This window comes from Ochlerotatus camptorhynchus, unplaced genomic scaffold (assembly GCF_037179485.1).
Source record: "Ochlerotatus camptorhynchus isolate MF236.1 unplaced genomic scaffold, CSIRO-AGI_Acam_v1.1 ptg000085l, whole genome shotgun sequence".
NCBI classification, from domain to species: Eukaryota; Metazoa; Arthropoda; class Insecta; order Diptera; family Culicidae; genus Ochlerotatus; species Ochlerotatus camptorhynchus.
Genome location: NW_027040575.1, coordinates 2,842,157 through 2,858,748, shown reverse-complemented (window position 1 = coordinate 2,858,748; position 16,592 = coordinate 2,842,157). Strand labels below are relative to the sequence as shown.

General features: G+C 37.8%; 1 protein-coding gene across 2 annotated transcripts in view; it reads right to left on the bottom strand.

The window, feature by feature from the left end:
• The window catches only part of LOC135698385 (protein FAM117B-like), a 46,058-nt gene that overhangs the window by 13,625 nt on the left and 15,841 nt on the right, over positions 1–16,592 (bottom strand). For both annotated transcript variants that reach the window (XR_010517484.1, XM_065218347.1), the window contains exons 2-4: positions 8,687–9,031; positions 8,461–8,612; positions 8,146–8,391 (exon numbers count right to left, since the gene is read on the bottom strand). Coding sequence is in view for 1 of the 2 variants with exons in the window: in XM_065218347.1 (XP_065074419.1) it covers positions 8,146–8,391; positions 8,461–8,612; positions 8,687–9,031 (743 nt within the window). In the remaining variant the exon portion in view is untranslated. The remainder of the gene's footprint in view (positions 1–8,145; positions 8,392–8,460; positions 8,613–8,686; positions 9,032–16,592) is intronic.

The window sequence follows — 16,592 nt, the reverse complement described above, 5'->3', positions numbered from 1 at the left end:
TGATATGTCTAGGCATCGATTTGAAAACATGTATTCCTTGAAAATATAATGAATTTTGTGAAGCACAAGTCAAGAAATGTTGTGTTCTTATTTCAGCCGCATTTCTAGTATTATATCTATGAAAGTCACTTCCTTTTTCAATTCATTTTTTTTTGATAACGTCGGTCTCTGTTCCGCAATCTAGTGCCAATCACCAACGAACATCGATTGCCATCCATTGACGGCAATTGAATGTGCAGGAAGGCAGCTTCCATACCTGCGTAGGATATCGCACCCATTCAACACACATGGGTCGGGACCAACGGCTTTACTTCCCTTCCGAAGGAAGACGTGACCAGAGATTTTTATGCCACTGATCTCGGCTGGGATTGCACCCCGACCAATTGGGATGAGTCACGGAAGCAGTAACGCTTACCACTACACCGCCGGCGCCGGCTCTTTCAATTCGATCACACAAATATGGAGGCAGCAAACCGTTAACTACTTTAAAAATGAACACCATAGTCAAATATATAATTCTTTACTGCACCGACAACCATTGTAAGGCGTTTAGCATCAAAGTTGAGCAAGTGAATCTATTACACCCTCAAAGTCAAACGCATTATTTTATTCTCCAAGCGCTGTCATCTCGATATTTGCGTTTCATTTGCCAGAAATAAAATGAAAGGCCAAAAGTGAAAATTAAACTTAAGTTTGTCATCAATAGTCACACCAAGATATTAAATCTCCCGAACGTGATCAATAGTCATCAATTACAACAGTGTGACATGTGCATCCTACATGTCATTTCCCATGCTTTTCCATTATGCACTTCCAGCAGACCACACTAGTGGGAACATGCTGAGAAGGATAATTCTACCCGGCATTGAACCTTCAGTTCAATGCCTGTAAAATATCTGTCAGCGTTTATGGCGACAAACAGAAGTGTCGCATTACTAATTTATTGAACCATGCTGTTACCGAGTGTACAGCGATGGATTTCTATCTTTCCTTTTCCCGCATGGACAACGATCGCTGATTGGTGATCGTGTACATAGCATTTTTCATATCGGTGCTTCAAGTGTCTCCAGCTAGGAGTTTGTAATAAATTCGTGAAGACAATAAAGTCGATTCCAGCTTTAACCAGCAAAGAAAACGTATTGCTTCGTACGACCGTGAAATATCACAGTCAAGAAGTTAAAGTCCAGTACGGACTTTACAACAGAGACGTTCTCATTCACTCGATTAAATCCTTAGATGCAAAAAGATTAATGCAAGGAAAATCGTAAAACACGTCACAAGTAATTAATATACATAATAAATAAAAGGGGCCCTAATACACTTCCATGGGGCACTCAAAGGTTATTCCCCACGGGACTGGAAACAGAATCATTAAAAACAGTTCGGAGAGTTCTGTCAGACAAATAGCTTTCAAAAGCATTTATATGCAGTACTCGTAATTCCAAAGCGCTTGATTGATCTTAACAATAGGGGAAAGGCTGGCTTCGGCAATACCTTAACCTATTATCGTGAGGGGGGTAAACAAAGTCCTAGAGCATTCAAATTTGGCCAATAGTTGCTCTGAAACACAATGTATCCACATGCCAAAATTGAGCTCTCAATGACGTTGTTTACCCCCTGACGATAATAGGTTAAGGTATTGCCGAAGCCAACTTTTCCCCTATTTATTTATTTATTTCGTCAAGCAAAGTAGACTACATACATTAAGTTTTTAAAATGTTGTCTGTCTCATTCGTTGGGTGATCAGAGCTGGTTATACGTCACGTTCATGTCAAATTGAAACCTATTTTTTAGGCAGGATCTAGCCTGACCATCTGCTGTATAACGTGATGAACTAGCCTACGGCTAAAAATCACGGTAATAAAGAAAAAAAAAGTTTTACTTACATACTATGCATCATTTCTATTATGTCTAAGTTGGGTTTTAATTTCTTCTTTTGACATAGTGATGCTAATGACTTCACAGTGTAGATTAAACTGTCGCATCATTCGATTGAAGGGGCTATTTTTTGCGTAATTTGTTCTGTGATTTTTCTGAGAATAATTTTACTGTTCTTAGATGCCGACAGGGTGTGTAGAAGTTTAATTGTGAAAGAATTTCTGATGATTCTATACGATGTGAAATAATGTCATTGATGAAGAAAAGCACTACAAATTCGCGGCGTTCTTTGAGTCATTGAGTGTTTGTAAGTTGATGAGCATGCAGCGTGCTTCATATGATAGAAGAGGAAATGCGGTCCAATTCAATTTGGTAAGGGCATATAAAAGGAATTGGTTTTGAACGAATTCTATGCGTTCCTCGTGTATGACAATGTACGGATTCCATACTAGATTACAGTATTCCAGAATAGGTCTTACATACGTAAGCGTTATAATAATTAAATAGTGTATGAGTCTTGAAAATTATAGCCGAACCTCTTAATGAAGCCCAACATACTATTTGCTTTCGTTATGATTGTATTATAATGTTCTACAAAAGTGAGTTTGGAGTCTAGGATTACACCTAGGTCCCTTACAATTTTACATTTTTCTATTTTTTGGTTGCCTAAAAAATTTTCAAAAAGAGGTTTATTGTTGTTTTACATCAACAGGCTGGATGAAGCCCCAATGATTTTAACCTTATCGACTATGTCAGTGTTCGGAAAAAACTCAAAAGCTCAAATCTCATGCATGAGTTTATGCGCCTATGAGTTTTGCCTTGCAAAATTCAACATCGCAAAAATCACCGATGAGTTTTCAGGTTCAAAAATTCATTGCCTTATATTTTGGCGTTATTCATTGTTATTGCTATTGTTTGTGCATCAGGGGTTGGAAAACTAACACAACATGCATAGGCATGATATCAATTGACGTTTGAGTGGTTTTTATGAGTTTAAAGCTGGAATGATTTTTCGGCGTTGTGAGTGTGAGTGCGTGAATATGCATGAGAATCTCAAGTGTGAATTTTGTTTGCCGCATTCGCACGCGAGTGTATTCTCGCAGGGATGCTCAATGAATGAGATTTGAGAATGATTTTCCGAACACTGACTATGGTAAAAAAAAATACATTCAAGCATGGTCATAACATAGAAACCCGAATTTATCCACCTATGGTTTGATCAGACCCTTCTTACTTATTCAAGTTTATTTATTTTATTGTCATTATCAGTGACCAAGCCCCCCACCCCCGTGTCATCCAGTGACGCTACGCCACTGCCTGGGGGTACCCGGAATATATCCGGGTGTAGTCTATTTGGTGAGGCTACCAATCACCTTATCATCGTATTTTAATGTAATTTAATGGGTTTTAATTCAATTCATATTCAAGCAACTTCCCTGGGGTACCCGGAACATGTCCAAGTGTGTCCAATGTGGTCTGGAACACTTAACACGACTTGCATTGATCTTATTTTTGAATTCTGTAGTAATTTGATGTGTCGCATGATGGTTTTAATACGTTTTCCGTTAAATCCAGCGTGAAGGCCCATATTCACCGGATCTTATTCCGGCCATATCTCCGGAACCGGTTCACCGATTCCAAAACCGTTCAATAGCGTTCAATGGAACCCCAAGACCTATCATTTGGCGCCGAGTTTGTCCAAATCGGTTGAGCGGTTGCTGAGAAACGTGAGCGCATTCATTTCGTTACATACACACACACATACACACACACACACACACAGACATGTTCCGATCTCGTCGAGCTGAGTCGAATGGTATATGACACTAGGCCCTCCGGGCCTCGGATCGATAGTCGGTTTTTCAAGTGATATCTATACCCTTCTTTGTAAGAAGGGTAAAAACATTAAAAAACGTATATCTTATAGTCAATATCTTAACTCCTGCCGGCGAAAAACAGAAGAAAACTTTCGACGAAGCGCATCACGGGAGAGATGAAAGTCAAAAACAGATGCAACTCTGTTGAATGTTCTCTGCAGTCCGCAAATCGCACCGTACACTCCATAATTTGTGCGACGTAGAGGCAGTCTTAGCATAAGGTTATTACGAAGCGGTCGGGGTTGAACATTCAGGTCAATTTGCCTCAGGATAGCCTCACAATCTGTCCTTCCTTGTAGGATATCGGCCACGGTTAGGACTCTGTTTGTGTCTCTTCTAGTCCGGAGAAGTTCTAGGTCGATAAGTTGACAACGGCTTCCGTAACTTGGTAATCGAAACGGATCATTCCAAGGCAATCTACGCAACGCAAAACGAAGAAAGCGACGTTGAACAGATTCAATTCTCTCGGCACCGTTGTTGTAGTTTGGGTTCCAAACCGCTGAACAATACTCAAGCGTCGATCGAACAAGCGAACAATAGAGAGATTTTAGACAGTATATCTACAGTGAAGTTTTTAGCTATCCTAAAAATGAACCCTAAAGTTCTTGACGTTGACTTTGACCTTATTTATCAAATAATTAATAAAAAAAAAATTACTCCGCTGCATTAGTTCAAGCTATGAATCATTTAATATAAACAGGTAGGTATGTGAATGTAAATGGGGAGACTTATTCTACATGTCTAAAGCCTTCCTATGCGGACCCTCCTCATCATATTCTTCCCACGAGATCAGTCTAAAAGTAAAATTTCGCTCTATCTTATGATGATGCTACCTTTTTACCCAAGATGAATCTTGTCTTCTTCCGTCTTAAGTAACACTTTTCTGTGATAAAATACTTCATTCCGAGATTAGATTCCTATCTTAAGTATATTTTGTTTTGGGTGAGTACTTCTATCACTAGGAAGCATTCACTCTTTTCGAAAATGAAGCAATAGGAGAAATGGATGTAATGTCGGCCTAAATGCCCCTAATTTGGGCCATACAGCAATCGACTAAATTTTCAATAGCGACCAAAAATATCCATTAGTGCTGTCCCAATGACGCGTTCATCTAGATAAATGGATAAATAGCAGCTTTTGAAAATTTAGTTGATTGCTGAATTTATGCATGGGCCCAAATTAGGGGCATTTAAGCCGACATTGTATCCATTTCCCCTATATTTGTATTTTTGTGTCTTTAATGTAATGTACATGTCTGTAACATGTAATGTGTCTAAGTAGGCATTCATAAATTTCATACCAAAAACAAACATCCACCCGTTCAGGCAGCAGCTAAATAATCGATATTGCTGATTAAGCAATATAAACTTCAATTGTCGCTCCAGTTGTCTCCTTCATGCATTCCATACGAAAAGTGTGTATAAACCAAAATTCTCGCATAACCTTTGCAAAGGGCCTATCCTCGATGATCGATTCTCTTCATCGACTTTCTCTTTGGTTTACCACGGCAACAACATAAACGAATTTCTCGCTATGCTCGCTCCTCAGTTCGACAGAAGATGATGTTAGCTTGCGCCTGAAACAACACACTGAATGGGAAATTCGGGCTACTCGCAAAAGAGAAAAACGATTATGAGAATCGATCAACAATGATAGGCCCTTTTCTCGTGTGGCGCGAGAATTACCAAATTAATACAGCTCAGTCTGCACAGAGTCTGGCTGAACTGGTTTTCTCCGGTTTGAGTACCAGATACTCCAAAAAGTATCTACCGTGTTTTCATTTCGACTCTAGTTTTTTTTTTTGTAGACTACAGACTGCAGCCCTTTTGGGGCTCATTTGTCAAGGCCTGCTCTATCCAATAAATCCACTACTCGAACGCCAGAAGAGATAACCAATGGTGGTCGAATAGGCACTGCTAACACATTTCAGTAGGGATCTATTGGGAAAGCATGTTAATATAACGATTGTGTGAACTTACCTATGAATTCTGGGCTTACTGATTATTTATCAAATATGTACCTCTCCGAGTATATAACTCACAGATGTCTTGTTGATTTCTGGTCTCTAATGCATTGGCCCTGAATTTGTTTGATATCCTGTTCGAAGTAATTCTATTCCTCCTCCTTAGTCCATTGAAATCACGTTATTTCTTTGAGTTCCAGTGCAATGGATGAGTGTTAGTTCCGGGGATCATTTTTGTGTTAAGAGTTATGTTTGTTTTGATCCGAATTCAGCCCTGCCAGTATCCCAGCACTATTTGCAGCAATTATGATTAGATTATGCAACACTGCTACTACTACTATGTTAGATGAATGACTTGTCAATTTTCGTTAGAGAGGAATACTGTTTCAATGAAGGTGTCTGTCAATAATTCACTCAGTCAATTGGATTTTTGAAAATTTGCTTACTGAAAACTAAAGCACAACAATTCTAATTCTTATTTCAAACCAATCAACGTATTTAAAACATCTTTCCTAAAACTTTCGCTATTGACATTGCCTGTAATTAACAAATATACTAAATAGGAAGATTTATTATACAACTTTAAAGGCTAGTTGCCTCCCTAAGCGGACCCCGCGTCTTATCTCTCATGTTTATTGACTTTCTGAATTTTCTTATTAAAGTTCATTTGACGATTATTTAGTCTTATTAAATAAATAACTGAAATCTCTAATCTACCTACACAATCATAACCCATGCTTGTAAAATAAAATTTAACGTGTTTAAAGAACTTTTGACTTTCATTTTCTTTTTCATTTTGCAGGAAGGGTAATGGCTGAATGGTCTATGCGGACCACTTGAACGCCATGGGAAAAGGAAGGAATTGAAGAGGTCGGTTATTGGGGGGTTTTGAGGAAATGACACATACTTCTAGATTTGTGCTGCAAAATGTAAAGAAACCGAAAATCCATCTCCCACTGATTTATCCTTTTACATATATACCAAATTGATATTTTAAAGCAACCATCAAAATAAACAGACAATATATGAAAAGACTAGTTGCCAGTTGCTTTAAAGGTTGGTTGCCTCCCTAAGCGGACCCCCGCATTCTAACTCTTTTGTGAATCTACTTAATGTTATTGGGCTGTCTAAATTTTCTTATTTAAGTTCGTTTGATGATTATGATATCTCATTAGTCTAATTTAATAAATAATTAAATCTCTAATTTACCTAATCAATCATAACTCATGCTTTATTAAGTACCTGCACTTGTGCATGTAATCTAAAATTTAACGTGTTTCAAGTTGTTTTTGACTATAACCTATATTTATTATATATTAGTTCGTCCCAGGTGACACCTTCAATTGACTAAAATGCTTCACTTTGAAGTTAGTTTCCTAGCGGATTTTTATATTACATATGGTATATCAGGCATAACATTTGATAACGACACAAAGGCATTTGTAAACAAACTTTCAAAGGCCCTTGACACGCGAACCAAAGTACGCCCACGCAAACCAATACCACTTTCGGAAAGGTGATAGTTGCCCCTATCCGATGTTGTTGGTTTGCGTGGGCGTACTTTGGTTCGAGTGTAAAGGGTCTTAGAAAGTTTGTTTACAAATGCTTTTGAGCCGTTATCAAATGTTATGCCTGATATGCTCCAACTACAATCACACGTTTCCACTATGTCGCACCACAAAAATACGTATGGGTATGTCACAATAGAAGCACGCCACAGCGGAAATCCCGAGCCATAGTTCAAACATTTATCCCAAATCAAAATGAAGCACGTATAAGATTAGTTACAATACCATGTACAAAAATGGTGTTTAACATTGTTCCCTGAGTAATACTTCAATGAAAACAACAATGAAAGCTTGTCACGCAAATAGAAGTAGCACCGTTGGACACTTTCTGAAATATTTCAATAGTATAATTCCCTTGCAAACCCAAATAAATCTATCTGCGTAAAAATAAATAAGAGTGATTTGCGGCAAAACCCGCGAGTATCGCAACCAACGTCAGTGCCTATACGTAAGCGTACTACGACGCGGCTCTCAAACAAAGGAGTAACAAGTGTGATACTATCACTGCTAGACTGGATCTTTGGTTTTCTCATGCAGTGGTTCATCAGAGAGGGGAAGCTTAGTAATCCCCATTGCTTGCCCATGGCGCCATTTTATCGCGGCATGAGCCAGCAACGCCGGCCATAAAGCTACCGTCTCCAACACTCCACTATGAAGCATAAGATTAGGCCCGCCCACCAACGGCCAGTCTAAAAACTAGCCAAGGGGAGAGTGTTTTCGGCAAAGTTTGTAGTCATTTTAATATTCTACAGCACATCTTTATCTACTACAATGTTTGCAAACGAAAAACAAAGAAGTTCGCGAATTACCTACAGCATAGGTACACGGTATGACCAAGTGCAAAACAAATCAGACCTACCTTTTCACAACCATCTGGTGGTTCACGAGCCAAAAACTTATTGATCCTGGGAGATGCACTCGATACGGCTGCCCCCTCGTCGGGAGACGTGCTTTGGCTACCATCGTCCGAAGACAACGTATCACCCAACGGTGTTTGAGTGTTTACCGAACGGGTATCACTCGACAGTGTCACACATCCTCCACTAGCAGCATGGAACAGTTCTGCCAGTGGTGCACGATGCCCTTCCGGTGTACCGCGGGAATACTGTAAGCAGTAAATCATGAGTGATGGACGTAGCTTGTGTCCACACAAATCAACCGAACAGAGGCTTACCATTTCCAGATCAGATCGACAGGTGTGTGGTTGACCGGTATAAAGAACCAACTTTTCTATTTCCTGATTTAATCCTTCTACTGAGTTTCGCATCGGTCGCATGTGAACAGGTGGACAGGTACGTGGAGGTATCGAAACTGGGCTTGCCTTAGCTGAAATTTGGACGAAAACAAATCAGAATAACGATAAACTTGACGTGATTGTTCTACAAGTAAATTCAACATACCATGGTTTGGACTTAGCGTCTGGGAACTAACAGAGTGTTCACCGCGATGTGTGCGTTGCAGTCTTTGTCTTATCACCTTTTCCATTTTCAAATCAGTCGGTGTGGTCACCTCGGTGCGGGTGATGATGGGCGAAGAATCCGCCGAAGACCCAGCTACCGCACCGGGGCTAGGTGTCCACGTGCTGCCTCGTGTGCGTTCCAAGTACGATTCATCGGTTTGGGTTGCTTTGTCAAGCTGTAGCAGGGTGGAGGTCAGTAGACTCCATGCCGGAGCCGGACGCAAATACAGTGCATCGAGCGATGCTGTTCGCCGCATCGAACCTTCATTCAGTGTAAGCACTTTTCCTGCAGACAAAGATATATTTTAGAGAAAAAAAAAGTTAATTAAGGGATTTGTTTAATATTTCATTACTCGATAAAACAATGGACCAGATTTACTCTGAAATTGTTAGTATCCGGCGGGTAGTAACATTCTGATCGGTCATTCAAATACTACGCTTACGTTGGTCATGGGATGAATAGCATTTCCAGACCACCAAAAATGTATTTGTAGTTATGTGAGAGCGGCTTTAAACAAGGGAATTGATGGTAGGGGGTAAAACGGATGAGAAATTGTCGGAGGGTGGCCAGTAGAGGGGTGTGCCTTTCAATCGATTACCGCTATGATTTTCTCGCCTGTCCTTCGAATGTCAGCGCAACAGTGATGAGTGGTAGGGGAGAATGGTTTTATGTACACCGGAGCTACTACACGAGTTCAAAGTCTGCCTGGAGGAAGGGCTGATGCATATTTCAGTGAGGTTGAGTGGTCACAAACGAAAAAGGGCACCGGGTACAGCGAAGAGAAGCCGTACACAGGAAGAGAGCATAGAAGACGAGTAAGAGTTTGCGCGCATTTCGCTTCATACCAGCTGAGAAGCATAGAACAAGTGGATAAAAATAGAGAACCGGAGCGCGTCGATGCCTTGATTGCATTCATTTGAAGATCAAGGACACTATTCACAGGAAAAGTTGAATGGATGTGTGTATTTGAAGTCTCTTGAGGTTTTTGTTCGTGTCTTTTTTAGACACGATAAGCGTTGGGTGGTTTTTATGTTAAGTAGAAAATCTCAACGCAGCAAACTTTTGATTTAGAATTGATGTACCGAGTAATTTTACTTTCCGGCTCATTGAGTATTGATATTCGGATGCGAGTTGTAGTATTCTCATCGTGAGCGTAATTTTCCCCTGGCAGAGGTCCCGATTCTCCTACGCAATTTATTCACCGTTGAAAATTCACACGCGTTTGCACTGGCACATACAGTCACAAGTGGGACCGGGCCGAAATACGTTCATTGATAAACAACGCTACGGGCTACGGCAGAATGGTGTGTGCTGGCACAGGATCCTGTAGTGATGTACGAATCAAATTGAATTGCATCACCAACACGCAGATTTCGTGGGGCTGCTGCGGAATCATTCGTGAAATTTATCCCTCAATGGGTACATTTTTAGAGTCTGCATAAAATAATAAATGTGTTGATTGATAAAAAGCCATTTGGCTTAAATTTTAGTTGATCCAGGGAATAAAATTTGAGACCTCAGATTGTGCAAACTTTTGAAGATGTATTACGAAAAATCTTCATGATTCTTAGAAGGAAATATATAATTACTATCAAGATTTTGGGCTAAGATTTTTCTTGGCTTTTTTGCGACAGACTTCCCTAATAAAGGTGTTAAGTACTTGCACATAACATATTTGGAACTCCATGCAAAGTAACTGACTAAAAGATGACCCCTTTTTTGTGTTTCCTAACTGCAGGGTGGCCAGTGAATTTTCATTTCGGAATTCCCGGTTTTTTCCCGGTTTTTCCGGTTCAAATCTTAAAAACTTCCCGGTTGTTAATATTCAACCAAAAACGAAATTGTACGCATTTTTATAAACGTGTCTAACTGTAAATTTTCGGAGGTTATATGTGGGAAAAGTAAAAGCAGAATTACAGAAAGTATTTTTTAAAGCTGAAAGTATAAATTCAACTTTATGAGTCACTTAAGGTTCAATTTACTTTGATGCATTTTCGAAAAATTCAAATGCAGTTTTTTTTATCGATGCATCATTTCAGATTGCCAAAAGCTCGCGTCATTCTATTCTTTTTGCTATTTACACCCAATGACGCGAGCTTTTTGCAATCTGAAATGATGCGTCGAAAAAAACTGCATTTGATTTTTTTTTTTTTTAAATGCATCAAAGTAAATTGAACCTTAATGTATTCGAAACAAATTATTGATCTTTCGAGATACATTGAAAAACAATTTCTATCACTTTTTATGCTCGATACATCTTATGGTCTCAAAGCTCTAGAATTTATTAAGAAACAGAAATTAAGGTCGCAAGGCCAAATGTTATCTGGATGAATACGTTATAAGACAGAATTGTGAAAAATAAGAGATATAATTTAAACAAATGTTTCAGAAAAAATGAACTTGATAGTAATGAAAATTAGAGGAAATTGTAAGGGATATCGGATAAAGAAAATTTGTCTTCACTCCGTTGTCTATACTAACATAAATATTAACCTTTCAGTACTTGCGCTGATGTACAAAGTTAAACACAAACAAATATGTGAAAACTTTCGACGTTGGAACTCACTCAACGTGAAACTAAACATGGTTCATGAAATTTAATACGCACGTCCAATAGACCAATACTTGAAAAATATTACTGAAAGGTTATTAACTGAAAGGATAAAAAATGTGATTTAAGAAGATTCTGTACAGTTTGAAACTAGAACTTTTCTTCAAAATGTGTGATTAATAACAATTTTCGTCACGCAAGATTTGGAGAAAAAATAATCAAAATGTGAGATTTTGACATTTTTTCAAGATCACAGATTTGAAAAAAAAAAAATACATTTATGAGTCGTGGAGTCATAATTGTCAAGGCTCTGAGACTTGCAAGCATTTTAAGGGTTATAACACATTACATCACATTATATCGATAGAATCTTGTGGACAAACCCTGGAATATTTAGTAAAATTTAAAAGTCTTCAAAGTGTTGATTTTAATCAAATATTGAGGAGGATTCCCACATAATTTTCGAAGGAGAAGTTCTGAGCAGAATTGCAGAACTCGGAATTAGAAATTGTAAGATGAATTTTGAGAGCTTTATGTGGAGAAGAAAGCAAGTTTAAATTCTTATGTATTTTATGAAGATTTTAAAAGGAGTTGTGAAAATTCCTACGTGATTCTGAGGAGATTTGTATGAGGATCGTGAAGAAACACAAGCAGATGAATTTTAAGAAGAATTCCAAGATAATTATGATGAAAATTCAACAAGACACAGAGTTTTAAGAGTGTTCTAGCTCTTATTTCCACGCTAGTGCGAAAAATTCATCACAGAGCTCCAACAAAATGTATTGCAGATAAATACTAATAACACTAGTTTACAACATATTTGAACTCTGTACGCTGATGGTCATTTCTCATGTAAAATGGTGTACTGAATTCAAAAATGTTGTCAGAAAAAAATCTTAGTGGTATAGTTTTCTAGATACAGTTAAAAAATTACTTTCTCTTAATAAAAGCTTGTTTACTAAAATACAAATATCTCCGGATGTAATGAAGCTATTTCGATTATATTAATACCACATTAAGAGTGAGAAAATTTACTTTCGATCAACTACATACTATTTTCAGTGAGATTAGTGGTATTGCTGGCACAACCATTACAAACATTTGTATTTACCTTGCTTAAAATCTTTGCTGAAATCAAATTTTCTTGGAAATATGCAAAACATAAAAATAAAATAAACATACTATTAATTAACAACAATGCCACTAATCTCTCTGACTAATGATGTTCAGTTGATCGAACAAAAAATCCCCTCTTATTTGGCGTTCAAATAATTGATAGCTTCATTACAGCCGGAAATATTTGTGTTTTAGGAAGTAAAATTTCATTTCTAGATGAAATTTCAATTTTTCGTACTGAAATTTTTCTGGCTGCATTTTTGGATTCAGTGCACGATTTAACATAAAAATCATGGGTCAAACAATGAAGCTAATTTTGTTTACTTTAATTTGTAATGTAGTGTAAATAGAAATAATTTCTTTAAAATACTCCAAGGGGGTTCTAAATAAAATTTCGAAAGGTTTATGCAGTTTTGAATATATTAAAATAAAATTTTGAAAAGAATTTCAAAGGAATCAAAGTATCCGTTCAAGGGAATTTTAAGAAGGCTTTCAATCAAGTTCTTAGAAGGGGTTTCAAGCAAATTCCAAAAATGATGAATCATGAAATCAGATAATTCAGAGAAGAATTCCAAGTTAATTCTGGAATTCATGTCATCAGAATTTTGAATAATGAACAATTAAAACCAAGTAAAAGAATAGTTCAGTTTCGGATTCAACAAATATTTGTTTCCAAAGTCCAGCATCTCCAATATTTTCTTTAAAGGCCCATGCACTTAACATCTGAAATTGAAACGACAAAAATCAAATTGTAATTTCGCTGAGTGACAAAAATTGTGCAGCAAAAAGAGCAAGAAATTTATTTGGTAAAGAATGACTCTGTTCTGATATTTAATTCTGAAATTCTGGTGTTAAAATTTGTTCCTATGGTATGGTTTATTTATTTTCCCGGTTCTTCCATCGAATTCCCGGGTTTTTCCCGGTTTTCCCGGTTACTTTTCAAATTCCCGGATATTTCCCGGTTATACGCATAAGAGTACCACGGTGCATAAGGGTTGCACAGAACATGGGACAGTTATGACAGATATTGACACTGAGCGTTCACAAGGACTAATGTCGAAAACGGCTTCTTTCGTAATTTTCTCGTACTTCAACGTCAATCCATAAGCCACCAATTCCATAAGCCACCAATTCCATAAAAGCCACCAATTTCATAAGCCACCAATTCTATCGGATAGGGGGACTCTCCCTCTACACAATCATCGTGGTGGTTTACTTTATAGTCGCTATATTCATAGTATGGTGGATAGAATCTCAAATATCGGAACCAATCGAGCAAATCACAACCAACAACAGAAAAGAGCACATCAGCTATTGCGAACAAAATTTCGGAAACCGTTTTCTCGAGACTCAAGGCCCACCTACACAAACTAATGCCATCTTTAGGTTGTGGAAAGTTTCCCCTATCCGATGATGCTGGTAATTTACCTTCGATTGGCGAGGAAAGAATAATCAAGGTTTTGTTTATAAAAGTTGATAGTACCTTTTCAATTGTTGGTCTACAATATATTGAAATGGTTCCGCTTTTTGATAGATCGAAATTCTATCCGCCAAACTATGAATATAGCGACTATAGTTTACTTGAGTGGTTTTTCATTGTCGAGAAATTCGCGGAAAAATTCATTTTGTACGTTTGCGACATTGGCTCTTATAAAAGAGAAGCAGATATATGGTTGCATGCTCAGTAAGCATTGACGTTGACGACTCTGCAACTCTTTACTCCTTTGGTGAAATCCCATAAGCATCTGACAATTTGTGCATGAAATCTAGCAGAATTTGTCTATCTCTTCCAAGTCCCCGGCAAGGTGACAGAAAACCTTAGTTTCACGTACCCACTTGCAAATGGTAGATGTCGCCACACGACGTAAACAAAGGGATTGTCTATCACCACCGCAACGGTATTTCCGGTATTTCTCTATGGAAAACCAACTTTTTGTTGCACCATGTGTTGATGCCAAACAACAGACAAGAATGCCATATGAAAAGAGCTTATTTATGATTTTCGTGGTGAAGTGAAATAAATCCATACAAATTGACCCGAGTTACATTTCCTTATATCATCGAATAGCAATAAAAATACTTTGGTTTCTTCAGTTAATTTTTGCTCTTGAATTTGATAATCCTTCAGATTATTGCTTTCAGTATAGTTCTGCAACGAAGGCTTGTCCTGGGCCCGTTAAATAAAAAAAATGTTTAATTTCCCGCGTTTCTCTTACGGGGTAAGTTAAGTAAACTGCTGAAATTGAAAATTAGTCAAATTGCATGATTTATTACATTTTAAGTTTAAATGCATTTAAGGTCTTCGAAAGACGGACAAAGTTCACCACTGTACTCTTTTAAGCTAGTTCTTCAAATTGTACATTTTGCAGTACTAGCTGCGTATACAGTATCTCCATAGAGGTAACTCTAAGACCAGAAGGTCCCGAAGAAACGTGCTAAACTTTTTGACTCGGCTCTGGTACTATCTTCCACAAACGAAGTGACAGACGACTAACTGGCGAAGAAATCCATTTAAATAATGTGGTTCACTGTAATAGAATTTTTTTGGAAGCTTGTGCCATCATCCACCAGATGGGCTAGTTTTTTTGTTTTGATTTGAACAAAGTTGATTTTGTGTACAATGATTCTGCAAAGAGTGCGTATCATTTTGTCATATTTTTATGCATTTCAGTTTTGAGTAGAGTGAAAGAGATAGAACCAAAACATTCTAGTACATTCGGTGAAAATGCTAGTTCAATCTAGTAGTAGTGTTGCCATGTGGTACAATCCAGTATTAGTGGTGTTGCCATGTGGTACACTGAAAAATTGCAATAGCAGGTTAGTCACCAAAGTTTTCGAGCCGCTCCGTCTGTCACTTCGTTTGTGCTATCTTCGGTCCCAAACTAATCGATGCAGCCCTCGAAACATAGGAAAATCCACTAACCCCTCATTTTATCTGTCAAAATTTCATAGCGAATCAAAACGAACATTGTGTAGTACTAGAATTTCGAATAGAATGGGGGAAGTTAAACGATTTGCTTGGGACCAATAGGCTAGTCAATTAGTGAGCCAATTTAAAAACGTTAGTTTCGTATTGGTTGTTGGTATCTCCCCACTCCGGTTTTCCTTAATCCGACATCACGGTCTCTTATGGAGCTTTTTTTACATTGGTAACATTGATTTGTTATGACTTGACAGTCAGATTATCAAATTTGTAGGATTAGCAAGGGGATACTTTAATAAGTACGCACTTACTCGCTGCAAAACAAATTCTTTTTTTGTTCATCATTCACGATAATAACAATAGCCTCGAAATCAATATCCTCGCTCAATTCACATTTGTTTCGATTAATTCGATGACAATCACATATTTTCGTTTTACAAATTATATGTTTAAACTTTTGGTTCTGTTCTGCTCAAAGACACACGAGACTACAAAAAAAGTTTAATAAACTGATTATGAATTGTGCATACGACCTCGCATACGACTGAAACGCAAAACGACATTTCTCGCTGGCATCACTGGACTTCCTATGCCACTAATGTTAATTTTGACGTCAGACAATGAGATGAATTTTAAGCTTGGATTTTATTTATTGTAAATCATTTCCGCATTCGCCCTATTCAGATAACCCTTCTGAAAATTGTGAGTTTGACAGAACCACCAGCACCAAATTGTCGGGGTACACTGGCAATATACTGGAGTTCTCAAGTTGCCCCCGGGTTGATCTCTTCACTCCACCACGGCAACAGTGAGCCGCCGTCTCTTCACGCAAAGCTTGACAGTATCTAATGGGATTTTCATAGGAGTGAAAGGGTAAGGAAATGTCCATGTTACACGCACAAACTGACGTTTGCTGATTAGAATTTACCATATTTAGGAGTAAAGAGTTACAAAGTGGCCGAAAAGGCAATTTGTAAATTGTCAAGGTAATCCGGTCATTATTTTTTCAACTCTACAGGAGGCTTATCAAATAATTATTCAACTATTATTTTCAAGTTGGTCAGAAGCCAATCTAGAGTGTTACTAACCAGTAATTTTGCCTATTTACAGATGTAACATTTTTTCGTCTCTTTGACCTGGGTGAAATATATTGGTTTTATTACGGACATTAAGATAATGGAAAGTAACTGAATGTAAACAATTCGAAGATTTGATGATTTGACGCTAATATTTTGGCTGTCGTATGTTGGAATATT